This window comes from Delphinus delphis, chromosome 2 (assembly GCF_949987515.2).
Source record: "Delphinus delphis chromosome 2, mDelDel1.2, whole genome shotgun sequence".
Taxonomy (NCBI): Eukaryota; Metazoa; Chordata; class Mammalia; order Artiodactyla; family Delphinidae; genus Delphinus; species Delphinus delphis.
The window spans coordinates 104770237-104798207 of NC_082684.1; the positions used below are offsets into that span (position 1 = coordinate 104770237).

Below are 27971 nucleotides of genomic sequence, written 5' to 3' on the forward strand. Positions count from 1 at the left end.
ACTACTTTTTTTTTAATGAAAATTAAATCCATTGTTTTTTTAATTTAAAATATTAAACAAAAGCTGTGTAAATGGTAGCATTGTGAAAAAACATAATATGGAAACTGAAAGTCCCCCATAATTAAAATCCCTCTGCCCCCAAGATAAACAGTCAACACATAGTCTTCAAATCTTCTTTTCCTAAAGTATGTTTTATCATTTTGACCGTATGATAGAACCCTTCTGCTGCTTGTATTTTTCACTTGGCAATAGATCTTGGACATCTTCCCGTTGGTACCATATCAATCTACCTCATTCTTCTTAACTCTGCATAGAGAGTTCTGTGGTTGTTTACTAGTTTGTTTAACTTGGCAATTGGTTATTTGTTTATTTTGTAGCTAGCCAATTACTGAATTTCCTTTCGTTTTAATAGTTTTGTTGTTGTTATTGTTAATTCTTTTGCCTTTTTCATGTAGTTAATAGTTCTGAGTAGTGATGATAACTTTACCTCCATATTTTTAATAATCTTATTTCACTTCCTTATCACACTGACCAGCACTTTTTGAACAATGGTAAATAACACCTATATAAATTGTGCCGGTATTGTACATTCTTCTTTATATATATTTTTTACTTGGTGAGAATACCTCTAGTGTTCCTCCAAAAGTACAAATTTGACTCTTAGTATGAGATATTCTTAATATTTGAATTTATATATTAAAGTTATGCCCTCCTCTTTCTAGTTTGCTGAAAGTTTTATCAGTAATGGTTGTTGGAATTTTATTAAATGCCTTTTTTTTTCACATCTGTCAAGATGATCAAATGGTTTTTCTTTTTTTTTTTTGCGGTACGCGGGCCTGTGGGATCTTCCCGGATTGGGGCACGAACCCGTGTCCCCTGCATCGGCAGGCGGACTCTCAACCACTGCGCCACCAGGGAAGCCCGGTTTTTCTTTATCATAACTTAATATGAATCATTTAAATAGATTTGCTAATGTCAGACCCTGTCTGCATTTCTAGAAAAATCTGATTTAGTCATGGTATATTATTCTTTCAATATATGTCTCCACTCAATGTTAACAGTGGTTATTTATGATGGGTTGGTTTATGGTAGACTTTTATTTTTTGTTCTTATCTATATTTTCTGATTTTTCTACATGGCTCTCATATTACTTGTATAATAATAGTAAGAGCTTTAAAATAAGAAAATTACTCTGGATTTGGTTTGCTCTTATTATTTTGGAATTTTTCAAAATTTTAGGTGGATAGTTATGTAATTTTTTTTTCTGCTGTCTTTATCAGGTATTGGTGTTGGGTTTGTGTTAACTTCTTAAAAAAAAAAAAGAACTTGGGAAGCTCTATCTCTTTTTTTCTATGCCCTTGAACAGTTTAAATAATATTTAGAATTTTTTGCTCCTTGAAGTTTTTATAACATGTATAAATCTGTCTAAGTCTAGTGCCTTTTTAGGAAATAATTTTTTCAATGTTTTTCCATGCTCATTAGTCTCTTTAAACATTCTTCCTTTTCTGTAAGTTTTTGGCAACTTAAACTTCCAAAGTAATGATTCTGTTAAGATTTTCAAATTTGCTAGCCTAGAGCTGTCGTATTTTCTTTTCTCATTCATAACATTCTGTGTCTGTGCTTTCCCTTTTTATTCTGGGATTTTAAATCTTAATTTACTGTTTTACCATTTTATGATTTTTTTTTGGTTTGTTCTTATTAATTTCCTTCCTTTATTTTATTATTTTTTCACCTTCTCAAGTTGAATGCCATTTTAATTATTTCCTGTTTAATAGTAGATATAGTTACTAGCGCTCATAAGGCTACATGACTTCTTCTGAATATTTCTTTATCCATTTCTGTTAAATTTTTAGCTATGGTGTTCTAAGTTATAAATAACTTGTAATTTCATATTTGACTTTTTTTACTTGAGTTATTTGAAATTAACTTTTACATTTCTAGATAGTTTGATACTTTTTGTTGTTGTTATTAACATTTGTTACAAGTGTTGTCAAAGAGGGTATGGCCTGTACAATTTCTGCATTTTGGACTTTATTGATGTTTTCTTGGGACTTAATAAATTGTTAATTTTAATCAATATTCCCAGGAAACTGGAAAAGAAGATATATTCTTGGAAGGGAACAAAATTAAATCTGTATGTATTAATTTGACCTTATTAATTATAATCTTATGGACCTTTAATTTTTGCTTACCTGATTTGTTAAAGACTAAGGAAAGTGTGTTCAGACTACTATTGTATTTCTGTCTATTTCTCTTGTGTTTCTAACAGTTCTTGCTTTATGTGTTTCCGTGTGACGTTATTTGGCAAATTATCTTTTTATACTTAAGGGAAAAAATATTTTCCTTTAAAGACTTGTCTACCTTTGTGGATTTTACCTGATTTTGTTGTAACAGAGTTGTTTATGTAGAAATACATAGTTCAGTAAAATGTTTGTGTCTGTTTTTAAGTCAACAAAAATCTTTCAGAAGCCCTTTGTGTCTTAAGATATTTTGGAAACTCTGGATCTCCCCAAGGGTAGGTTGATGTTCTCTAGGGTGACTTCCTGAGTCAAAGCAAGGAAGGCAGTATGGGTTAAGGCACGTAAGCCTTTGGAACAGAATTAGGGTTTGGGGTGGTTTGCCAACATTTCCAGTGTCTGCTTCAGGGCAGCCCCGTGCTTGGTATGGTTAGGGGTCACCTGCCCTCCAGCTGGTCACCTTCTGCCTCGATGGGGTCAATATTGAAGCTTTTCTTAACCCAAGAGGCACTTTTCTTCTGCAGGGCTGGCCTTCTGAGCAGAAGGCAGCAGAGGATATATGCTTATGTTCCTGGCTGTTGGGGGAAAAGCTAATCTCGGAGACTCATTTACCGGAAAAGATTTTTCCAGAGCTATTCAAGCAGATTATTCATGGCAAAGTCTGTGCCCGGCAGCGAACCAACTTTTCCCAAACACGTGGAGGAGGTGTGAATCTCAACCCACAGCTCAGGAGTGAAAGATATACCACCTTCTCTGTTTTCCCTTCATTCAAGTAAGTTTCTGTTTTGGGCCCTCGTTCTACCAGGCTCATGCAGTTGGATCTCAGTCAATCCCAGGACTCCCTTTTCTCCAGACGTGAGTTTTCAAAGGCTGAGGGCTTGCATATTCCCAGGGTGGTGGGGGTCAGGGGCTCAATGTCTGTTGAGATGTCCCCTGTTCCTGCCCTCTCACTCCACTACCGCTGTGTCACAAGAATTCCTCACAGGTTCCTGTGCTGCAGAAATCTCCATGAGGCTGTCCGAGGCCCTCTCTCCACGCAGCCATCCCATGTCTGGCAGCAAAGGTTTCGGGTGGAGGGTGATTTAACTTAGAGGGACTGCTAGATAGACCAGTGCGTGTTTGCACAAGAGAGCACGCTAGTGAGCGGAAGTGATTCTGTGGGCACCCATGCCCGCTTGCTTTGCAGGCCCTTGCAGCTCACTTGCAGGGGGCGGGGAGGGGCTCTGGCCCAGATCCCCACATCAACCACCTCCCAGAGGGGCCTCCTTAACACCCATTGGGTCCTAGGCTTCCCTTCTCCGGGGCGCTTGGGAAAGTTGACCTCGCTCTTTCGCAATAATCGTCCCATGAATGAAGCTTTCCTTCCCAATTCTTGTCTTGCTCCTGACTACTCCTTTTCCTTCCCCTCCTCCTCCTGCCCTGTAGTGTTGGGGTCTCCAAGGATCCGGCCTGGGCCACCTTCCTGTGACACTCTCCCCTGGCAGTTCCAAGGCTTCCCCACTCCACCTTGTCCCAGCCTCCTGGAGTCAGTTCTCCTCTGTCCAGTGCTGCCCCCTACCCACCTCCTGATCCCTGACCGTGACACCTCCCCCCTCCAGGTGTTGGCACCATCTGTGTCCTTGCCCTTGCTACCTGCACAATGAGTCACCATATTATGCTTCTTCCTCTGGTTATCCCAGTCTCTTCACTCCATCACTGCTTCTCTCACCAGACAGTCCCTATCCTCTTCCTGATCCCCTCACTCCAGGATCTCCTCCATCGTCTGGTGCCTTTTAGGTAAAGCTGCCAGAGGCCTCTTCCTAAAGCTTGAGTCATCAGGTTCTAGCCCCCTCTCTCCATCCTCCCCCCATGAGGTCACACTAACCGCCTTCCCTGGTCCTGCCCAGGCCTTGCTGGTGCATCCTCTCTGTGCTCTAGTTCTTGCTCTTCCCGCTGCCAGGAATCCTTTCCCGTTTCCAACCCCATTTCTCTTCTTAGACCCAGCTCAAAGGCCTAGGCCCTCCAGATTAAAATCAGCCACTCCAGGGGACTTCTCATGCTTCTTAGAGAGCTCTTTTCACACTTACAGCTTTTTTTTTTTAACATCTTTATTGGAGTATAATTGCTTTATAATGGTATGTTAGTTTCTGCTTTATAACAAAGTGAATCAGCTATACATATACATATGTCCCCGTATCTCCTCCCTCTTGCATCTCCCTCCCACGCTCCCTACGCACGTACAGCTCTTAAATCATTAATTCGTGTATTCATTTAACAAATATTTCTTCAGCACCTTTATGCCCCAGGCCCTGGGAACACAAAGGTGAAAAGACACAGATATTTTCCGCAAATCTATTACGTTCCAGTGGAGCCGTGAGGTGATACATTGCAGGTGCAAATGGAACTCAGCTGATCGAGGATTTGTGAGACTCCCCCTCCAGCAGGGCTCTCACAGGTGTTCAAGAACAGGAGTCAGGGTACATCCTGCTTCTCCAGAGCTGGGGTGACCCTGGGCCACTCTGAAGACTTGGTGAGACATCCAGCTCCAAGGCTTTTCGTCTTGGAAGGAACCTGCAATGACTCTAAGTATGCCTGCCTCACTCTTCCCTTTCACAGCCCCCTCATTTCCTGTCTGACTTGTATATATTCGTGTTTTTCTAAGGATGGTCTGCAGACCAGCTGCTTCAGAGCTATCTTGGGTTTCCCAGAAAAACCTCCTGGATTAGCATTTTTGCAGGCCAGGCCTTGCAGTATGCATTCTAGAAGCTCCTTGTGCTAGACAACAAGATGATGGCTCCCCAAGAGGTCCACATCCTAATCCCCAGAACCTATGAATGTGTTACCTTACCTGCGCGAAGGGACCTTGCAGATGGACCTTCAGATGGGGAGAGTATCCTGGATTATCTGCGGTGGGGGGGGCCCAATCTAATCACATGAGTTCTTAAAAGCAGAGGACCTTTCCTGGCTGGGGTCAGAAAGAGATGGTGATGGAAGAAGAGTCAAAGAGATACCATGTTGCTGGCTTTGAAGATCAATGAAGGGGCCACAAGTCAAGGAATGCAGGCAGCCTCTAGAAACTGGAAAAGCTTCTAGCTTCTCCCCTAGAGCTTCAAAAAGGAACACAGCCTTGCTGACACCTTGATACTAGCCCAGTGAGACCCATGTAGGACTTCGGACCTATGGAACGGTAAGATAATAAATTTGTGTTGTTTTAAGCCCCTATAATTGTGGTAGGTAGTTCTGGCAGCAATAGAAACCCGATACGCTCCTCCCACGAGTTTACATATCTAAGAGTTGAGAAACTCTGCTGTACAGTGAGTCCCCGACATGCAAACGAGTTCCGTTCCGAGAGTGCGTTCCTAAGACCAATTTGTTCGTTAAGTCCGGCAAAGTTAGCCTAGGTACCCAACTAACACAATCGGCTATATTGTACCGTACTGTAATGGGTTTATAATACTTTTCACACAAATAATACATAAAAAACAAACACACACACAAATAGTACTGTACGGTAAAGTACACAAAAGCACAACCACTTGTAGTAGATGCACGCGCATGAAAATGTACGCCAGACGCGTGAACTAACTTACATGATTGGACCTGCGAACGCATGTTCCCATCTTTGAAAGTTTGCAACTTGAAGGTTCGTATGTAGGGGACTTACTGTATAAATTCACTCGGCTACATGGTTTCACATGACGGGTGGTCATTCATCAAAAACCTCTTGATTCTGGCTCCTGCTACTACCTGCTTGATTCCCCAATTCAAATGCGGGAGAGGGAACGAATGAACAAATGAGTCAGTCAGTCTGAGCAGCCCGGCTCATGGTTTTTCACTCCGGGACAAGCCATAGGAGGCTTCCAGTTATGGATTGGCTGTCCTAGCGTCAGCTTTAGCCAGAGGGCCCAACTCAGGCTCTAAAACGTGGCCAAAGTGGGCTGCCCTTGTAGCCAGGGCTGTGGGTTGGGGGAGGCGTTGTGACTGGTGTCCAGGACAAGGGGCAGTGGTCCTAGAGTGGGGGCGGGCCCGGGAAGACTTTGGAGAGGAGGACGCGATGGAGTTGAGACTGAGAAGTGGGTGTGGATTTGCCGGACGGGTGGCAGAGGGCTGGGATGCCCCGGGCGCTGAGGCTTAGGAGAGCAGGGCCATTGGAGGGCAGCCTGCTTGGTATTGCTGGAGTAAAACCTGTGGTGGGGAAGGGGCGGAGGGGCAGCAGCCAGGTTTCTGAGGGGCAGGCTGGAGAGTGGAGCAGGACGTCGAGGGGGGAGGTGGGGATGGATTGACGGCACTTTAGCGGGTGGACTGCACAGGTTTGAAGCTGGACAACAGCAGACAATACTTGACCCTCCCCTCGGCCTGGATCCCCTGAGGCCAGAGTCTGGACTTAAGTCTTGGCTGGAAGAAGGGGGGAAATGGAGAAATGAGGGAGAGAGGATTCCAGAGAAGTTTGTGTGCACGTTAGACTGTTGGGCGAGGGGTTTCAATTGGAGAACTCTCTGGAAAAGGATCTTTTTTTTTTTTGAGTCTTCTCATCTTTGGCAGGCCTTAGAAAGCAAATTCTGAGAATTATCCAAGTCTGAGTAAGCTCACTGGTGTCTCAAAATACTGAAATTACAAGAATTAAAATAAAAATACCAAATTGCATAATAAGCATAAGAAAGTCCAGCAGAGCTCTGATGTTGCCATTTTTAAAAATACCAGATTCTTTCTAGAGAAACTTTTTTGTGCTGAGCTTGGCCTGTCTATGGTGGAGAAAGAGGCCTGGGAGGCTGCCACTTGGCCTGCCGCTGGGATTTGCGACTGAGGCCTGGCAAGTAGCCAGCAGGGACTGTCCCCCGTGCTGCAGCATCGCCCCCCCCCCCCACACACACCGGGAACCTGCAAAAAGGAAAGAGAACAGTGGGAACAGAGGCTAATGCCGGGTCAGGGCACCAAGGCCTGGGCCCCGGGAGCAGAGTGAGGCACCTTCGTGTACAGGAGCTGGAGCTGGGTCTGCATCACTTCAGGTCAGGGAAAGTAGGACACCTGACGGAGCCACGGGTGACCTGGCAGTGGCCACACTGAAGGATCTCCAGCCATGCACGGAGGTCCAGGCTGCAGCTGCTGAAGGACCCAGGCCCCTCCCAGCTATGCCAGCTGAGGCCCCTTGGAGTTAGCTAAGAAGAAACTCTAAGTAGGAAGGGTTTTGGTCTATAACTTTTCTTTGGAAAAGGAGGGTCGATTCATCTTGTTCTTTGTAACCCAGGATTGCCATGGCAAGAGTGAGGGTGATGACATTAGTGGGGATGCTTTGGACAATTTGAGAAATGAGGAGAGTGCCTTGTATGGGTCTCTTCCCCTTTCCTAATTTTAACACAGAGCAAGGAGGAGAAATGATTCCAGCATGAGTGCCTGAGGGAGACAACACTCTTCCTCCACCCTTAGTAGTTGCTTAAATAAATGTTTAACGTTTTGGGGATTTTGTTGTTGTTGTTTTTGGTTGAGTTGGGTCTTCGTTGCTGCGCGAGGGCTTTCTCTAGTTCAGGCGAGCAGGGGCTACTGTTCGTTGCGGTGCGCGGGCTTCTCACTGCAGTGGCTCGTCTTGTTGCAGAGCACGGGCTCTAGGCGCGCGGGCTTCAGTAGTTGCAGCTCACGGGCTCAGTTAATTGTGGCACGCAGGCCCTAGGGTGCGCGGGCTTCAGTAGTTGTGGTTCGTGGGCTCTAGAGCGCAGGCTCAGTAGTTGTGATGCACGGGCTTAGTTGCTCCGTGGCATGTGGGATCTTCCTGGCCCAGGGCTCGAACCCGTGTCCCCTGCGTTGGCAGGCGGATTCTTAACTGCTGTGCCACCAGGGAAGTCCCGTTTAATGTTTTCAGTAAGATTTCAGCTAAACCCAGCCAAGGGAGGGATGGCTGTGTTAAGATATTACGTTTCATTTCCTCATGAGTGACACTGATGCATTATAAATAGTTCTTTATTATGAGTTTATATACTGCCTGATACATGAAATACATTTCCTTTAAAATAATTCCTGCTTATAAGCAACTTATTCGGATTATTGTTAAGATAATGTTCACATTCAAACCTTTCAATCCCAAGAAACCACTACACACACTCGGGAGGAACGGTCAGTAGTGCTGTTTACCATAGCAGTGTAAACGTTTTTCAGAATAAGGGAATGATTCTAGATTATCCGTGGTGAACAATAACTACCATTTTCTTATGCCAGCAGTGCTCACCGTGCATTCTTAGATGCGTGAAAGGCACCACGTCTCTCCTTCCTTCCCTGACTTTAGGAGCTGCAGCGTTAAATAAAGCTGCAACGTCACACACCCAGCCCTGCTGATCTTTCGGGGTGTTATGTGGCCAGTCTACCAGCACCCCATGCACATGCTTTTCCAGAACGAGCCTTGGGCCTTGGCAAAGAGGCTAACGGTCCCACTCGCCGGGGTTCTGCTCATCACGATCGTCCTCCTCCGAGTCAGCAGATACTCTCTTGATTCTCTGGAGCGCCGCCTTGATGCTCCTCTCCAGGTCGCTGGTGGGTTTATTGCTGGGGCTCGGGCCAAGGTCAGGGTGAACTTTCTTCAGTTTGACCCCTTGCCTTATGGCAGCCAGAATGTGCTCATTGACTGAGGCACGGGGAGGGGACAAAGTGGGCGCTTGCGCCTTCTGGAGAGGGGCCCTGTCATGCCTTAAGGAGGCCAGCACTTCATCCATCGACCCTGAAATTGAGTAAACAGAGCAAGGAGTCACGAAATCATACCCTTTCTCCCTGAGATGCCGAGACATTTTTGTACTCGTTAACAGGGTTACGTCACCCATCAGTTAATGCGACGACGTAAACAAATCATCATCATTCCACTAAACAAATGCTTCGATTATCTGCTAGAGAGGTCGACCGTCAGCTCCCTTTCTGAATCCAGGATAGTCTAATTGCTAATATTTTACCTTGACCACTTATTTTCCAGTACTTCTTCAAATCCATAGCAACTCCCAGGCACAGTCAAAAGTCAACATACCTTCTGTTTCTCAAGACACAGGTGTTATCATCCTTTTGTGTAACCCTGAAGATAGTTATGAATTCCTGGGGTATTAAAGTAATCCAACCCAATGTGCATTGACAGCTCTAAAATTGTATCTCCTCCATTTCCCTTCCCACTTAAGAATTTTTTTTAACGTACCCCACTGTATTTCTCCAACTTCAGTCTCGGAAATTAGTCAGTGATGACTCGTGCTGTGATAATGAGGCGAGTAGGTTTCTACACATGAAAAGGCTTAAAGCAAAACTTTAATCAGTAGCTCAATGAACCCAGAGGGGGTGGCACTGGCACATTTCTCTGTATATAGTGTGTTTAATTCCACCTACATTACCCTGACGTAACCTACGTGCTCTACTTTTGAGGGTGTGAAATGCTGTCAAAACACAGATTAGATCAGAGTTTCAAGGCCTTGGTGAAGAGAAGCTATTTTTCACTCTGGCACCTTGAGACCCCTGCGGGGGTAAAATCTTTTACCACCTGCTGGAGACTGGGGCATGACTGTAGCCACTCATCTAGGGACCTTCTATATGAGACTTCAAGGTGAACAGTCATTTCTAGTTCAGAATTGAAAGGCCATGCCGTGGCTAACAAGACACTTTGGATTTTAACCTATAACTTGTTATTACATTTCCCTTCTAGGAGTAATAAGACAAAGTTTCACCATCGAGGGCATTTTATTATTCTTTCCAGTGAACTGAGGCAGTGTGTGTGAGCTGATCAGGGCTTCCTACACTGTGGGCTACACCAGGCCGGAAACAGCGCTCCCCCCCACAAAGCCCTGCCACGTCCCATCTCTCGTCTAGGCCCAGGCACGTGAGCTCTCGCTTTCATTTACACGATGTTGCCACAGACCCCATGGAAATGGGCCTCCGGTCTCTACCTAAGAGCGTGCACATTTTCCTTTGTACCCGGCTCCAGGTGCAAAGAAACCTTGAACTCAGAATAACCAGAATCCGCATTAACCAGAACCACAGTTTGGAACTGTTCTGTTTGTATAATTCACATCACCTAGCACAGTCCCCTTGTATGCTCTAGGCATAGGTACTCAGGCATAATCTGTACAACAAATGTACACAGCATTTTGGTAGAATTTAAACACAGACACAAACACATTCCAGAGCGGTGGGCTCTGAGTCTGGGCAGATTTCAGCCCGTCTCCTCCATAGTCAATGTCTAAATCATAATTAGAATAATGAGCAGAACGATAGCCCTCATTAGACAGAAATAGTCAAGTGTATTCACTGTGCTATACTTGCAAATGCAAAAAAGTGGTCTACTATTTTTCTGACCGCTTCATTTTAGAAAGATTTCCCGCCGCATTTATCAAACTCAGATTTAGGCTATGCTAACTTTGCAATAAAAGAGTGATAAGGCAAAAAAATACTGAAATATTTTAAGATTGTAGAGAGTTCTAAAAAAGATTTTGATTTGAAGATGAAGGCTCCTAAAGCTAGAACGCTCCAACCACCTAACCACCCCTGGTGAGCAGGGACGCTTCGGCAGATTACCTGGGCAGCTAAGACTGTCTGAGGAACCACACGGGCTCTCAGCGGGCGATTCACACACTAGAGGAAGTGGCTGATCATCTTTCGCTGAAGTCCTGAAGTGTAAATTCCGATGATTTGCAGATTGAGAAGAAAAGGGCGGAGCAGGGAGGGGCGGTGGTGGTGGTGGTGGTGGTGGCGGTGGTGGTGGCGGAGGTGGCAGCAGTGACAACTCCTCACTTGATCTGCAGTGTGTATGGGCACCAACTGGAACAAAAGTCTGAACAGGGATGTTTCTAGCACAGTCTTCATGCTCAGGGGTTCTCACGTTACTAACTTCGGCTAAGGGAGCGCTTCTGGTTTTCCTAGAGGACGGATGGATCACCGCCGTCATCTGAGAAGTCGGCGGGGACGTCTGCCGGGGAGGTCCACTCGGCAGGTGTGCAGCCACAGGGTGCGAGCGAGAGCTCTTTAGGACAGAGCGACCTGGACATCTCTGAAAATGAAAAACTGCCGTGAGAAACTTGCTACAGACGCAAACCGTCAAAATGCTGAAGCTTTCTGTAAGTGAACACTGAAGCATTTCTGTGCGTGGATTATTCTAATTCACAGAGAGGCTCCTTCTCACCATGTACCGCCACCCTTGCTACTAAATCTATTAAGGAATAAGCATTTATATCCTTTCATAGAATACTTTCTCTGTAATAAAGATATGAAAGGATATATACAGATGAAAACATTCATCGTATCTTTAGTATGAAAAATCAGAAACTTAGTATCAACGATAGCTGGAAAAAATTATGGTGAATTTAAAGTATTAGGCAGCCATGAAAAATCATAAGTAGTGCAAAGTCCAAAACATCCTTAAAAAATGCAGATGATCTGGTGTTAAATGTATAACCAGGTAAAAAACAGAGGTATGAAAAATACCAGCAGGGTGGACCTCAAAGTGACAGTTAAAACAGGAATTATGGATGTTTCTCTAATTTTTATGTTTAGAGCAAATTTTATAATTTAAAAATGTGAATTAAAGAAGTTCTGATGAACGCATATATGTGAAATCTAGACAAATGGCATAGTTGACTTTATTTGCAAAGCAGAAATAGAGACACAGACAAAGCAGAAATAGAGAACAAATGTATGGATGCCCAAGGGGAAAGGTATCTTGTTGGTATCACACAGTGCACCTTCAGTACCTCATCCCAGAATTATGTCTGGGAGTGGGTGGTATTCTCTTTTGGGTCATTATGAAGGTGTGTGTTGCAGGTGTGTGATGAGAACAGGTTTATATTCTACATTCAACGAATTTAATGTTACTTTAAAGTAAGTATTTACTTTTTTTTTTAAAACCTATTCACTTTTAATAGGGCGCAAAATTATACTTACATCACAATGTTTCCTTGACCAAATTTTAAAGACTTCTTTATTACAAATGAGGAAACAGCTAAATCTAAGGGCAATTTAACTATTTTCAGTTTTCCCTGCCAGCTGACACCATGGTGAGCAGAGTCACACCACCTGGTCAGGGGGCAGAGCAGGAACCCTAGTGTGCGGCAAGGTCAAAAACATCATGATATTTCTAATATTTTTGATTTTTATTTATAGACTACAAATAATGGCATTTGGGAAACATTTTATGTCCCAAATTTCTGTTCCTAATACTTTATACTTTTCTCCTAGGATGGGTGATCTTCGTTTATTTCTCCAGACGATGCAGGCGAAGTGATTATTTCTAGAACTCACCTCTTTAAATGCTCTCAATCGTTGGAGTGTTTTTTGGCGCTCTTGGTTTATCCATTCTTTTTTCTTTTGCTCCTCCTCTTTTTTCTGGTCTCTTTTCTGTATTTAAACAAACACATACTTGTAAACTTCTCAGAAGTTCTGAGAAAGAGAGGGACTGTCACCTGACCTTATTGCCTCCTCTGGCCCCCACGTCTGCCCCCCACGCTGCAGGGCCAGACAGCGCTGTCCCCTCACGATCAAGGCTGACGGGGCAGCGGAGCTCCACTTTGCACAAACTTAAGCCCGTGTGTCATGTTATGCAAATATAAAACATTTTTCTTCAACCACTCACCCTCTGAACGCTATGATGCTGATGAAAATATTTTATGCTTTCTTCAGCCTGCTGCAATCTGAGTCGATGATTTTCTTTGCATTGATCCTGGGGGAATAATATAATTTCATAGATCTGTTTTTCACTTGGTTATAAATTGAACGCCACATGGTTTTTAATATTACCATGGGCTATAGCATAAAAGGTTAAAAGAAAAAAGCACTGCATTGGGGCTGCAGTATAAAGCATTTATTAATAGGAGTTATGGTGTGGCTCATTGCTTCTGCCTTCTCCTCAGTCACGTGATACGGGGCAGTGGGCTGCTTATGGGAATCCCTCCTTCCTGGTAGGAGGGCCACGGCTGGGATTTAGTGCTTTGAGAGATGGAAAAGCAAATCCTCCAAACAAGTGGAAATGAGAGGACATACAGGCAGTCCCACATTCCTAAGTGGGATGTGTCCTAAGGATCTGTTTCAATGCAATTATTTTAAACACATTTCCCCATAATGTTCTAAGTGATATCTCCAAATATACCTACGTAACACATCCAACCTACAATACCTGAAAAATTATATTAAGAACTACATCTCAATTATGCTTAGCCATTCTTAGTATGTTACCTTTTTATGTAATCACGGAGTGTTTAAAAATTAAGAAAAAAATCACTCACCGCATATAAGGATTGAAATGAGCTGAATATTATCTGACTGATATTTTATAATCAACAGTTCACAATAAAATTAATTTTAGCATTTATTATAGCTGATTAGAAGTTTCTACCTATTGTGGTTTTTAAAATACCTGTGTAAGTAATAGGCATTCAATAAATAGTTGTTGAAAGACTTAATTAAAATCTAAAGATGATGGCAAAAGCTTAAATCCAAAAGGAAAAAGAATCTTAAGAAAAACATTTTAAATGTATTTTAATTGTATCCACTGATAGCTACATAAACACACACAAAATTAATCATTGATAAAAAGCCTTATTTTCAATACCTCTTTATCTTTCATAAAAGAAGAAACCCTTAGAAGGGGTAAGAAAAGAAAGCTGCCCTGGGCACTCCTACCTTTCTGTTCCTGAGACGGGCTCTTCTGGCACAGATCCTGCCCCGTTTAGATTCCAGCTGCTGGCACTGCCGGCTGAGTTCCTTCACCTCCAGATTCTTATCATCCTGCAGCCCCATTACATGATCCATGACTTTAAGTTCCTCTGGATTTTCACATGGATCATAATAGATAACTTCATCCTGTTTATCTAGAAACATATTAATGATTTCTTAAAAATATGTCTTATTATTAAAAATAATGCATACTTTTTCTAATGTAAGGAAAGTTAAATATCCTTGTAATTATGATTAACATTTATGTATATGTATATCTATGTGTACACACATACACACACACACAACTTATATAGCTACACATATCAATAAACAGAATTCTTAGAGAAACTTTTCCATGTGATGGAAATATAATTTTAATGGCAACACAGTATTCTCAAATTTAAGCACTCTCTGTTGTTAGAATATTCCAGTGTTCTATTATTATCAATTTCACTGTGATGAACATCTGAATATAAATCTTTGTGTACATTTTTTATTACTTCCTTAGCAGATGAATATTTAAGGCTCTTGATGACTCTTGTCAAATCACCCTCCTCCAGAAAGGCAACTTACATTCCACCAGCAGTATATCATTAAGGTGCCTTAATGATATTTAATCTTAATTACATATTGATTTTTTTAAAAATACATGCTAACTGTAACAAATTCAAGCCCTACAGAAGTACACAAAATAAAAAGTGAAATTTCCCTCTTCCTTCACCAACTCTTTGGCATCTTATTCCCAGAGGAAAACATGGACAGTTTGGCATGCATCCTTCCAGATTAACTTTTTTCTAATAGAAGTTTTTCCTAAATATGTAAAATGCTTATAACGTGAAGCTACTGTAAAGTTTTTTGAATATCTAGGATTAAATTAAATGTTCAGGATCTATATGAAGAAAATAACTAAACTTGGAGGAACTTTAGGGAAAAAAAGACTTAAGTAAATGGAGAGACATACCATGTTCTTGGATGGGAAGATTCAAAATTGAAAAGATGACAATTCTCCCCAAATTATCTCTAATGTTAAGTGCAATCCCAATAAAAATTCCGAGTTTTTGGGGTTTTTTTGTTTTGAACTTGCCAAAATGATTCTAAAGTTCATCTGGAAGAATAAAGGAGTGAGAGAAGTCAGAAAATTTTTGGAAAAGTAGAGTAATGAGGGAAGTACTTGCTTTACCTGATACTAAAATGTACCTCCAAGGTACAATAATAGAAACAGCATGGTACTGGCACCAGAAGCCACTCACAAATCAGTGAAAGAAAATAACAATTCATAAATAGATCAAAACAAATATGATAATTCTGGATATGAGACAGGTAAAACTCAAAGCAAAGCAACAGGGGAAAATGTTTTTAAAAACTAGGGATTGGGACTGCTAACAATTTGGGGGGAAAAGTTAGATTCCTACCCCACATCAAAATAAATTTCACCTGATTAAAGAGCCAAATGTTTTTAAAAACAAAATCATAAGAATACTGAAATAAAACATAAGTAAATACTGATATAATTTTGGGATAAGGAGGTATAACACCAAAGCAGAAGACTGATAGAGGTGACTTCATAATAATTAAATATTCCTACAAGGCAAGAAAAAGCAAATGACAGAGAAATTATTTGCAACATATGACAGATAATAGAATAACATCTCTAATATAGAAAGGGAATGTTCCAAAGAAAAATGGTCAAAGGCCATGAATAGGCCATGAATAAATGAAATACAAATGGCCAGTAAACATACAAAATTGCGTTCAACATCACTTGTGATTAAATAAATGAAAATTAGAAGATGCCATTTTTTGCTCTCAAGTAGGTGAGAATTTAAATGAATAAGTATGGGGAAAAAGCTATTTTATAATCAGCTGATGGGAGCATCATTTTGTACAACCTGTCTAGAGGGCCATTATGTAGAATGAAATTTAGAAATTTAGAAAATAATAGAGGTGCAGAAAAATGCATATCAAATGATTCTTGTAGTTTTTTTTTAACAAGTATGTGTCAAAATGTAAAACATGCATTGTCCTTGACCTGATTCCATCTTTAGAAATTTATTCCAAGGAAATAATCTGTTGTATACACAAAGACATGTGTAAAGGAAGGTTCTTCACTACAATGCTGTTCACAACAGTGAAAAACTGGAAATCCCTGCATGTCTATACAATGGAATACTATGCAGCCATTAAAATTTTTGATGGTTTTATTACTTACTGAAATGGAAGAATGATTATTATGTATTAAGTGAAAAAGAGGTTACTGAACAGGATACATAGTTCTGGTTTAAGAAATTGAAAGATTTATAAACATCAGCATACAAAAAAGGCTACAAAGCTATAGAGCCTAAGTATCTCTAAACGATTTAACTGGGGTAATAATAGTTTCCCTTTGTTTTGCTGTGTGTTTACCAATGAATATATTATTTGAATAATAAAGTACTAAAGGGAAACTTTGTTAGAAAATTTCAGATATATTAGACAATATACAATAATTGATAATATGATCTGTATTTCCTTGAATGTGTAATTTAAGCATATATACATTTAAATATATGTTTTACCTTTTATAAGTCTTTTAATAGAGTCCAACTGTGTAACAAGCAGTATTTCTTCATATTTTAATATCTCAAATTTAACCTCGTATAGTTCTAACTGAACTTCATAATATTGTATTTCTAATTCGTCTACAACATTTATTTTTTTTTCTTGTTCTGGAAGATCTTCTATCTTGTTTTCATGAAAAAAATAAGAGCAAGTTAAAATAATTAGTACATTAAAGGCAAACTTTACAAGCATTCAAGTTATTTTCTATTCCTTGCTCAATATCAAATATAAAAAAAGCAAATAGAGAAGAAACACTTTTCCATTTCATTTAATGGGATAAAAATGCCTTCTTCAATGTTTGTCACAAATACTTTATCTCATCCCTGAAATATATGAAAACATTTAGGTTTTGAGAAAAATAAACGGCAATGAGGTATTTACAAATGTTTTCTGCTTTAAAGTCATAATGTTACAGGAAAAAAATTAAGTGACTATGCTTCTAGGATAAAGCACCTCTTTGATTATTCTAAAATTGTGCTGAAAACACGGCTTGATTGATTTTAAACTACTGAGTACTTGATTGATTTTAAAGTACTACATCAGTACTGAGTTTGATGTTATCGTCAAGTGAATCCTACAATATAATATTTCACAAACAGGGACCTCCTTGGTGGCGCAGTGGTTAAGAATACGCCTGCCAGTGCAGGGGACACAGGCTCGATCCCTGGTCCAGGAAGATCCCACATGCCGTGGAGCATAAGCCGATGCCCCACAATTACTGAGCCTGCGCTCTAGAGCCTGTGAGCCACAACTACTGAGCCCACATGCCTAGAGCTTGTGCTCCGCAACAAGAGAAGCCACCGCAATGAGAAGCCAGCGCACCGCAAGGAAGAGTAGCCCCCGCTCACCACCACTAGAAAAAGCCTGCACGCACCAATGAAGACCCAACAAAGCCAAAAACAAATAAATAAACAATTTAAAAAAATAATATTTCACAAACATTTTGACCAAAGGGAAACTTCACGGCCAACCTTCCACAGTCTGCAAATTCTTATCTACTGGAAGATGGTGTTGGAATAAGCAAAGAAAGGAAGCTCTTTCACAATGCCTGGAAAGAAAGATTCTACCTAAAATAAAAGTATATTTTTAAAAGAAAGTTTCACTTATCTTTGTCTCACCTTTCCCTGAATTTCAGCTCTTTTGTGACTGAAACACAACTCTTTGGCTCTCATGAGTTGCAGAGTCTCCCGAGCTAACATCAGCTTGAGTTTTTCTAACCTGGGAGTTGCTGTGGCCCAGGCAGCCTGGCCAAATCTCTTCTCATCCTGTGCCATTTGTTTCTGCATTCCTGTTGTATTGTAATTAATAAAATAAAACATAATTACAACTCATTAAAAACAGAAAAATTTATCCTGAACTAATTCTTTGTTTATTGCCTCCCATGTTACCTGCAAAACATCCCTTTTAAAAGAAAAATTCTTGGATTTTAGTGAATTTTTATTGTCATAAAAATAATGCATGGTTATTGGTATAAAATTTTAGATAACGTCATTTAAAAAAAGAAAATAATAAATCATGAATCTCACTTACTTAAAGCAATTGCTTCTTATATTTTGGTGCATATACTTCTAGACTATTTCTATGTTTAGCTAGACAGACAGGAAGATATAGTTTGACCAAAACAAACAAACAAAAAACCCCCCCACAGGATCATCATTCTGCTTTATATCTTTTTTATTTCACTTAATATATCAGGGAACTCTTGCTATTCATAAAAATAGTTATAGAGAATCATGCTTACTGCTACATGGCATTCCATTTTATAAATGTACTACAGTTCAACAAACTGACAGACAATAAGTTGTTGCTATTTGGGTCTACTATCAACAATGATTTAAGATCAAAGTCCTTCACCCAGCCCACAAGATCATATGGTCTCATCCCTGCCTGTCTTGCTGGCATTATCTCATACCACATTCTCCATTCAGGCATACCTCAGAGATAATGCAGGTTCAGTTCCAGACCACCACAATAAAGCGAATATCACAATAAAGTGATTCACATGAATTTCTTGGTTTCCCATTGCGTATAAAAGTTATGTTTACACTGTACTGTGGTTTATTAAGTGTACAGTAGCATTATGTCTAAAAAAACAATGTATACTTGAGGCAGGAGATAGACGGGCCCCAGACTACACAGTTTCTCCCCTGTGGACAGAAACTCTGTAATAGCAGAAACTCCATAAAAGCAGGATAATGGGGACTTCCCTGGTGGCACAGTGGTTAAGAATCCACCTGCCAATGCAGGGGACACAGGTTCGATTCCTGGTCCAAGAAGATCCCACATGCCACGGAGCAACTAAGCCCGTGCGCCACAACTACTAAACCCGTGTGCCACAACTACTGAAGCCCACATGCCTAGAGCCCATGCTCCGCAACAAGAAAAGCCACTGCAATGAGAAGCCTGTGCACCACAACTAAGAGTAGCCCCCGTTCGCTGCAACTAGAGAAAGCTCGTGCATAGCAACAAAGGCCCAACGCAGCCAAAAATTAAAAAATTTTTTGAAAAAAAAGCAGGATGATGGAGGAGTCTGGGCCCTTACCAGATAAGAGATAAAAGACCACATATTCCTCATTCTCAAAGTCAAGGAGAACTTCCTGACTACACATGCACAGAAAGGCTCCTTGGAGGTCAAAAAGGGAGGGGGCGCCACCTCACAGTAAGTGATGTCAACCTACCCTAGGCCTCTAGAATCCATCTTGGCTAAGAGATGCGCACACACACGGGAGGATCCTGAGATATACCAAATACAGACTCAGAACCAGGCAAAGCAAGATGATTGGTCAAAGGAAGAAATGCCCCGTAAAAGTGATTCAGACTACCACGAGGGTGCGACTCTCTCTGAGCCCACCCGTGTGTCTATCCACAGTCACTGTCCTCTTTTTCCTTCTAATAAACACTTTACTTGCTTCACTACTTTCTGTCTCTATGCTGAAATTCATTTCTACACAGCTGACAAGGCCAGGGCTTTGTCACTGGCCACTGGTCCCTGGTGGTCTTGTGGCTAGGATTCAGCGTCCTCACTGCCACGGCCTGATCTCAATCTCTGGCCGGGGAACCGAAATCCTGCGTCAAGCTGCTGCAGGCTGAGGCCATCTGAGATCACATACATACCTTAATTTAAAAATACTTTATTACTAAAATATGCTAACCATCATCTAAGCCTTCAGTGAGTTGTAATCTTTTTGGAATAATAACATCAAAGATCACTAATCACAGATCACCATAAAAAATATAATAATAATGAAAAAGTTTGAGATATTAGGAGAATTACCAAAACGTGACAGAGACATGAAGTGAGCAACTGCTGTTGGGAAAACAGCACTTGCTATTTTACAACAGACTTGCTCAGTGCAGGACTGTCACAGACCTTCAATCTGTACAAACGTAACATCTGTGAAGTGCAGTAAAGTGCGGTGCAGTGAAGTGAGCTATGACATGAGGTGTGCCTGGACTGTGCTCCAGCCCATGGCTTCCTCACACTTGGCATACTTCCCAAGTTCCTCAGACTTGTCAAGCTCCCAAAAACCAGAGGGCCTTTGCAAATGCTACCCCTGCCTGGAACACTCTTCCCTCACTGTTTTGCTTTCTCCACTTCCATTCACCCTTCAGATATCAGGGCAAGTGCCACTTCTCAGAGGCCTTCATTGGCCACTCTGATTGGGCCTAATTTCTCTCTCCTAAGCTCTCAGAGCCCCATGTTTCTCTTCTTCATGTGGCTTGTTGCCAATGCCATTTTCCATGTGTTTGAATGAATATATAATTAATATAATTAAGGTTTTTCTCCCTTCACCTGACTGTACAGTGGCTGTTTACGCTTTTCCTTATATTGAATCCCCAGTACCTAAAAAATACAGAACCTGGTGCTTAAGAGGCACTCAAATGTTCTCCGAATAAAATGAAAATTACATGTATCTTAGTATAGCATTTTAAATTATTACCTGCTAATGCTTCTACTGTTTTTTCAAAATAATTCACTGTAATATCTTGAATCGAGACTATAGCTTCTTCAGCCCGTCTGGTCCATTCTTGGGCTTCCTTCTGCAGGGCAACTATCCTTTTAGGACCCAGACCATCCTCATCCAAGGACTTCTATAGAAAGAAGGGAAAGTTGTATTCGTAAAAGGGAATAGTAACGTAGAGCCATTAGGAAATCGAAAGGAAATTGGTCACACGGATTATTTCAGCTACTTTTATTACTACTACATAGTCAATTAAACTTCACTCATTCATCAGTTCCTTACTGAGTATGAATAAGGCTCTAAGTGGTGCATCCTTTGGATGACAAAGGGATACTCTGAAGTATAAAGGGAAAAAACCCTACTTTTACTTTGTATTACTCAAATAACTTTTTCTGTAAGGGAATGCTGTCAAGTTATGTTTCTCTATTAATAATGATGCTCGATTGTTTGAATGAGATCTGTATTGTTAAGCACTCAGCAAAAGCCTGGTACATGACACTCAAGTGTTAGCTGTTGCCGTGGTTTCTTTTAGGGATATGGCAGGAAGCTTTTCAATAGTGAGATTCTTTTCTGAAGGGCAAAAGTAATACAGTAACCTAAAACATGAATGATCGTAACATATACTACGTCATCTAGTATCCAATTCTTCTACCAAGCATAATTTAGTGACATAAGAAATATACCCAGGTTAGCCATCAGGGAAATGTAAATTAAAACCACAATGAGATACCACTTCACATCTACTAGGATGGTTATAATCAAAAAGACAGACAATAACAAGTGTTGACGATGATGTGGTCAAATCGGAACCCTCATTTACTGCTGGTAGGAGTGTAAAATGGTGCATTTATGGAAAATAGTCTGGCAGTTCTTCAAAAGGTTAAACAGAGTTTACTGTAGGGTCCAGCATATCCATATATCCAAGAAAAATGAATACATATGTCCACATAGAAACCTGTACACAAATATTCATAGCAACATTCATAATAGCCCAAAAGTGGAAAGTTACAAATGTCCATCAATTGCTAAATGGATATGTAAATGTGCTATGTGCATATAATGAACATTATTTGGCAATGAAAAAAATGAAGTTCTAATACACACTACAACATGGATGGAACTTGAAAACCTGATGCTACATGAAAGGAGCCAGACACAAATCATTCCATACGATATGAAATGTCAAGAACAGGGAGATTTAGAGGCAGAAAGCAGATGGGTGGTTGCCTGGAGTTGGGGGGGAATGGGGAATGCATATGGAGTTTCTTTTCAGGGAGATGAAAATGTTCTGGAATTAGTGCTGGTGGTTGCAAAACTCTGAATATACTAAAAACCACTGAATTGTACACTTTAAATAGGTGAATTATATGGTCTGTGAATTATATCTCAGTACAGCTGTTATTTAGAGAAAGAAAAGATATACACAGGAAGTAAAGACAATCCAAATAATAGATTTGCAAAATAATGAACAGAACAACTTTCTCCACAGGTTAGGCTGGCATGAGTTTCATCTAAACATGATACCATTTTTATGGTAGCCCGGCAGTGGCCATGAGTGCATGTGTGGAAGGATGGCCCAGTGCAGGGGGCAGAGATCAAGAGATCTCTGCTGTCTTCTGATTCCAGCTGGTTTAGAACCAGAGAAAGCTACTGAACCTCCCCACCCACCTTGGTTCCAGATTCATTTATAACACTGGAATGATAATGCTTATTCTAACTAGTGTTCCATGGCTCAATGAAATAAGAGGAATGACAGCATTTACTAAAGTTTAATTTACTGAATTACAATCCAGGGCCTTGCTATTTAAATTTTCATCCTATTTCTCAGAAGTCTGCATGTGTCCTTAGAGGCTGAAAATAAGCTAAAGTAAATAAGCAACACATCAAAAACAAGTCATCACTTCCCTGGTGGCACAGTGGTTAAGAATCCACCTGCCAAGTGCAGGGGACACAGGTTCGATCCCTGGTCCAGGAAGATCCCACATGCCACGGAGCAACCAAGCCCATGCGCCACAACTACTGAGCCTGCACTCTAGAGCTCACGAGCCACAACTACTGAGCCCATGCGCCACAACTACTGAAGGCCGCATGCCTACAGCCGGTGCTCCGCAATAAGAGAAGCCATCGCAATAAGAAGCCCGCACACCGCAATGAAGAGTAGCCCCCGCTCGCTGCAACTACAGAAAGCCTGTGTGCAGCAATGAAGACCCAATGCAGCCAAAAAATTAAAATTAAAATTAAAAAAAAAGTCATCAGCAAAGAAAGTGTGTAACCCTTGAAAATCTGCAGAAATCTTAATGTATTAAGACGACCGATGTAAAATGTCTTCATCTGAAATCAATTTAAAAAATAATAAATTCAATATATCTACAATATAACTAAATATAGAGTAAACCCGAAGTGGAAACACAGATTGAATCTTAAATGCAACTGAAGAAATAGTATACGATAAAGAATAAATCTCATAAAGTAAAAATATAAAGAAAACGTACCAAAATAGCAAGCTTACATGAAGTTGCAAGTTCTCGCATATCCCTGAATGGCTGCAGTAAATACTGGAAGAACATGGTTGCAGCAGTAACTAATTCCTGGTATGCTTCATCTTCCTCTCGATACACTTTCATTAATGCTACCATGGTGTTGGCTTTTTCATGCCCTTGAAGCACCTAGAAGGCAAAATGTAAATAAAGCTCACGTGTGGACAGTATTTATAAGATCATACCAAACCAACAAAGCTAAAGAAACCTGAATGTTCTAAACTTTAATGCGTCAATTTAAAATACTGATTAAGGGCTTCCCTGGTGGCGCAGTGGTTGAGAGTCCGCCTGCCGATGCAGGGGACGTGGGTTCGTGTCCCGGTCCGGAGGATCCCACATGCCGCGGAGCGGCTGGGCCCGTGAGCCATGGCCACTGAGCCTGCGCGTCCAGAGCCTGTGCTCCACAACGGGAGAGGCCACAGCAGTGAGAGGCCCGCGTACCGCAAAAAAAAAAAAAAAAAAAATACTGATTAAACATGAAAATGCTATTGTTCTCCAACCAAAGTGCCCAGTAAGAATGGTTAAATAAATCATGGTATATCCACAGTAGATTATTATTACTATAATCAATCATTCAGCACTGTGCTTTTGAAGACTGTTTAGTAACTGGGGACTTACCAGGGAAGCCCTGGGGACTTTTATAATAATAAGTGGGAGGTGGAGGAGGATGCAGAGTTGAAAATTTTATCTTAACTATGTTTCCTCTAAGTACTCAGAGAAAAGGACCAGAAAAAGGCATCAAATAGGGGGTAGACCGAGGATATATTTCATCACTTTTCCGACCATAAAGGTTTTGTGAGGATGTACTCCTTTTTTAAAAGCTCATAAGGACACAGAAATGCCTCCAAGTACTTCTCCAGCATGCCAACTCTCTTAATTCCCCCAGGTTAATATTGCCACCAAACCCCCAGCAGATTCAGTTAGCATAACAAATGTGGCTCTAGCCTCTGCAGAGTGCTTCTTCTGAGGCAGGACAGAAAATAAACTGAGCATTTATAATCTAGATAAACTCATTTGGTAAGAAATTACCTTACCCCCCAGGAGAAGAGAAATAAAATCAAGTAATAGTATAGACTTTTTTTCCCCAGTCAATAACCTTAAATTCTTCTATTTCCTTCCCTCCACTTAAGGATAAAGTGATCTATGTTCAGCTGACATTTTATCCAGGTGATAATAATAGGATTAAAAAAAGTTTCCCTGAAAAATATTAAAACACACAAGAAAGTAAACTTAAGACAACTGATACTTTTCAGTCTTATTGCTTAGACTATTCAGAATTCAAACCATTCAGCTTCACTTTATATACACTAGCAATATTGGCAACTGGTCTAATTCTAGAATCAATTGCTTTCCTGTTCTAAATATGAGCTGAGTATTAAGATGATCACATACACTTCCATGGATGCAGTATATTTTATATTTAAGCCCTCCTCTGCCCACCTGTTACACGTAAACAGGTGAACCACACAAGTGTCAACAGCTAGCCTAACAGTATGAACTATACTGGTGCCATAGTACCTCTGAATGAACTTCAACTTGGGTAACGTATAACTTTTACAATAGTAACATATGTTAGTTTAAGGAAAAACCACTTCTGTCAGAAACTGGTGTCTAAAAAATAAAAGTCTGTCTGATTCAAAATGATAAAGTTGGGCTTCCCTGGTGGTAAGAATCTGCCTGCCAATGCAGGGGACACAGGTTCGAGCCCTGGTCCTGGAAGATCCCACATGCCACGGAGCAACCAAGCCCGTGTGCCACAACTACTGAGCCTGTGCTCTAGAGCCCGCAAGCCACAACTCCTGAAGCCTGGGCCCCTAGAGCCTGTGCTCTGCAACGAGAGGCCACTGCAGTGAGAAGCCCTCGCACCGCTGCAAAGAGCGGCCCCGGCTCGCGGTAACTAGAGAAAGCCCGCGTGCAGCAACAAAGACACAACACAGTCAAAAATAAATTTAAAAAAGATAAAGTTGACTGGCCTGAAGCTGCTCTGTGGTTTCCTCACATTAAAAGTGAAATTAGGGGCTTCCCTGGTGGCGCAGTGGTTGAGAGTCCGCCTGCCGATGCAGGGAACAAGGGTTCGTGCCCCGGTCCGGGAGGATCCCACATGCCGGCGAGCGGATAGGCCCGTGAGCCATGGCCGCTGAGGCTGCGCATCCGGAGCCTGCGCTCCGCAACGAGAGAGGCCACAGCAGTGAGAGGCCCGCGTACCGCAAAAAAAAAAAAAAAAAAAAAGTTCATTCTATATTTAGCTTGAGAGGATATAATTAAGATTTTGAAATGTGGCTGGATTGTTCTCTTACACCTCCCCCTCCTCCAATGAAGGCAGAGAAAAATCATTCAGATTAAGTACAGCGTATAATGAGAAAAAGGCGAGCAAGAGGCATGTCAGGGTGTGGGATAGAGCACTAAATCTTGACTCAGGAGAGTCAGCTGGTTGTGGATATATGAGCCATATTTTTCTCTTAAACCCTTTGGTGAATTTGTGAATCCCCTTCAGTTCTGTAAGCTTACCACTCAAAAAATGAATTGTTCCATCTCGCTAATTACCTCTTTCAAGCTTAAAATTGCACTCACGTTGCTGCTGTTCCACACTGATGAAGACAGCTCACATCCTGTCGGCTGTCCACTTGACCGAGTCTTTATCACCTAAAAAACCTGTGTCCTAGAAGCACCTTCATCCTCTAAAACATTTTGTCTCCATTATCGGTCTTCCCTCATACACAGAACCTGTCAGTGTTTACCTTCAGTCTGTGTTGTCATTTCCTACACGGATGGGATATTTCTAGTTTTGCTTTCAGTATTCTCTGGCACTTCCTGTCAAAACAGCCAGCTCCACCAGCATCTTCAGGGGAAAGGTTTAAGGGCCTACCCTGGCTCCTAACTGCGATTAAACTTTGATTTAACTTAGTCCTCTCGCTATAGGCCCCACGGGGCTTCCGCGGAATTCCCCTTGATGCTCCCCGACAGGTGAAGAGCACCTGCGAGGCTGCTAGCCCTTCCGCGCATCACGCTGTTAACCTGCTCCTTCCCCGCGCTGGTCTGCGGAAGGACCCCCCCCTCTCGCACTCGTCCCAACCTGGAAAAGGGCCCGAGGCTCAACCGAGAGGCAGAAGGACCGGGCGACGGCCCGGCGGGCGCGTACCTGGCGCAGCCGCGCCCCCGCCTCGTCCCGCCGCGCGCGCAGGACCCGCTCCCGGAACTCGCGCAGGCTCTCGCAGTCGGCCGCGCATCCCTCGGCGGGGAAGAGCGCGTCGCGCACCGCGGCGCCGCCGCAGGCGTCGGCCGCCTGGCCCAGGTAGCGCTCCAGCTGCCCGCACAGCTCCTGCAGCGCCGCCTCGCCGAGGTCCGTGCGCGCCGGCCATACCAGCGTCCACAGCCCGAGCCCCAGGCCCCAGGCCCCGCCACCGCCCGCGTCCAGTTCCGGCGGCAGCCGCGGGAAGCAGCGCTCCAGCGGCGGCCACAGCGCCGCCAGCTGCTGGTGCGCGCCGCGGAGCCCGGCGGCCGAGAGCAGGCCTGCCCAGCTGGGCGGGGGCGCGGCGGCCTCAGACACGGGCTCGGACACCAGCTCGGGCCCGGGCTGGCTCCCCTTACGCCGCCGCCGCTGCGCCGTGCGGTCGTGACAAGTCACAGCGAACTTGCCCTCCACGTCGTTCCAGGCCACGAGGAAGCGCAGCTGGTGCCGCTCGGGCTCGGCGAAGAGGTCCTCGCGGACAGGCACCCAGCCCTCCAAGCTGTCGGGTTGCTCGTCCTCCATGACCGCCGGCGGTCAGCGCCCGGAGAGCTCGGCTCGCCGGAGCCTGGTCTCCCTGCACCCCCAGCCACTGGACTGTCCGGACCGCGTCATTTTTCGCTGAACTGAAATCGGCGTCAGCACCCCAGCTGCCGCAACCCTCGGCACTTTTGATTGGCTGCCCGCGGCCTGTGAGGCTTCCAGCACGCTTCCGGGATTGGTTGGGTGATAGAAGGGAGGGTTCGCGACAACCAATGAAAAGGTCAGAAGGTCGCCGCTCCGAATCAATCAATGTCGCAACCTCGTCTGGAGCCCGGAATGATCACTCTTGCCTCACCTTTTCCACCTGTGTACACACTGACGTTGAAAAAAATATTTGTTAAATGAACGAGTTATTGTCTTAGCCTCCTACACTAAACTGTGAACCTCTTGAGAACGCAAACCCAGCTAGCTGACTTGGTCTTCTGTTACTGGGTAGAAGCCACAAGCTTATTGGTATCAATTCAACAAGCTTTTATGGAATGTTTGCTGTGTGCCTGTTTTAGGAGGCTAGGCGCGGAGGGGGCATACAAAAAACGTACAGTCCCTCCGCCTTCAAAGCATCCCAGCTCCCAACCAACATGTTTAAATATAATCGGTGTTCTAACACGTCATTTTAGAGATAAGGAAACTGAGACCCAGAAAAGAAACGTTTCTTAAGATACACAGACATGTTTATGTATGACTGATTCACTTTGTTATAAAGCAGAAACTAACACACCATTGTAAAGCAATTATACCCCAATAAAGATGTTAAAAAAAAAAAAAGATACACAGACACTTAGGCAATTAGACACTTCAGACCACCTGGCTATTGAAGACCTGTTTACGGAGATCAGGAGGTGTAGTTTGCAGGTAGGGATGGAGTGTGGGTTGGAGCTGAACCTGTTCATACAACAGGGTATAAGACAGCACAGGGCTCTACCCAGGAAATGTACAGTGTAGACAGAAATACAGTACATGTCAGCTCCCGTCCTGTGAGAGCATTGCTAGAGGGGTAGTGGGGTTGGAGGACCGAGGGGGAGGAGCGAGAAGTCCAGGGAGCGGGGAAGGAACCCTTCATCAAAACACGGTTTGTGAGGGCTTGATTCAGGAACTAGTGAAAGGGCTTTTGAAGTTTTTGAGCTGGGAACGCCAGGAATCAGATTTGTACTTGCTATTATTGCCCAAGGTAAAACAACAACAACCCCCCTCGCCCCCCCCAAAAGAAAAAAACCAGGGCCAGGCTGAA

The 27971-nt window shown here is 42.6% G+C and overlaps 1 protein-coding gene and 1 long non-coding RNA gene across 4 annotated transcripts; one reads left to right on the plus strand and one right to left on the minus strand.

Moving 5' to 3' along the window:
• The first annotated feature begins 4295 nt into the window (after nucleotides 1-4295).
• LOC138413997 (uncharacterized) lies at nucleotides 4296-17755 on the plus strand. 2 transcript variants are annotated; one of them, XR_011246375.1, is made up of 5 exons: nucleotides 4296-5403; nucleotides 8491-8735; nucleotides 9928-10046; nucleotides 11091-11284; nucleotides 17075-17755. It is a non-coding gene; the product is annotated as an uncharacterized lncRNA (long non-coding RNA). The 2 variants fall into 2 exon arrangements; XR_011246374.1 differs by lacking the exon at nucleotides 4296-5403 and having other exon boundaries at nucleotides 8609-8728.
• On the minus strand, nucleotides 8151-27578 carry WHAMM (WASP homolog associated with actin, golgi membranes and microtubules). Of its 2 annotated transcripts, XM_060005357.1 has the most exons (10): nucleotides 26114-27566; nucleotides 22930-23103; nucleotides 20417-20567; nucleotides 17594-17763; nucleotides 16433-16598; nucleotides 13842-14029; nucleotides 12796-12882; nucleotides 12465-12560; nucleotides 10746-11217; nucleotides 8151-8919 (listed from the first exon to the last, which is right to left on the minus strand). In XM_060005357.1, the coding sequence occupies exons 1-10, from the start codon at nucleotides 26723-26725 to the stop codon at nucleotides 8624-8626; spliced, it is 2412 nt and encodes an 803-aa protein (XP_059861340.1). In that variant the 5' UTR covers nucleotides 26726-27566; the 3' UTR covers nucleotides 8151-8623. The 2 variants fall into 2 exon arrangements, with proteins under 2 accessions (XP_059861340.1, XP_059861341.1); XM_060005358.1 differs by lacking the exons at nucleotides 8151-8919; nucleotides 10746-11217; nucleotides 12465-12560; nucleotides 12796-12882; nucleotides 13842-14029 and adding an exon at nucleotides 14050-14982 and having other exon boundaries at nucleotides 26114-27578.
• Nucleotides 27579-27971: the final 393 nt, after the last annotated feature.

What these genes read in the sequence shown, in the direction of transcription:
- WHAMM (XM_060005357.1), bottom strand. Translation starts at nt 26,725, where the DNA reads ATGGAGGACGAGCAACCCGACAGCTTGGAGGGCTGGGTGCCTGTCCGC. An exon ending in TATTAAAAGACTTATAAAAG is followed by an intron (nt 14,030 to 16,432) that starts GTAAAACATATA and finishes ATATGTTTCTAG; the next exon opens with ATAAACAGGATGAAGTTATC. An exon ending in AGACAGTCTTAGCTGCCCAG is followed by an intron (nt 8,920 to 10,745) that starts GTAATCTGCCGA and finishes ACTCAATTTCAG; the next exon opens with GGTCGATGGATGAAGTGCTG.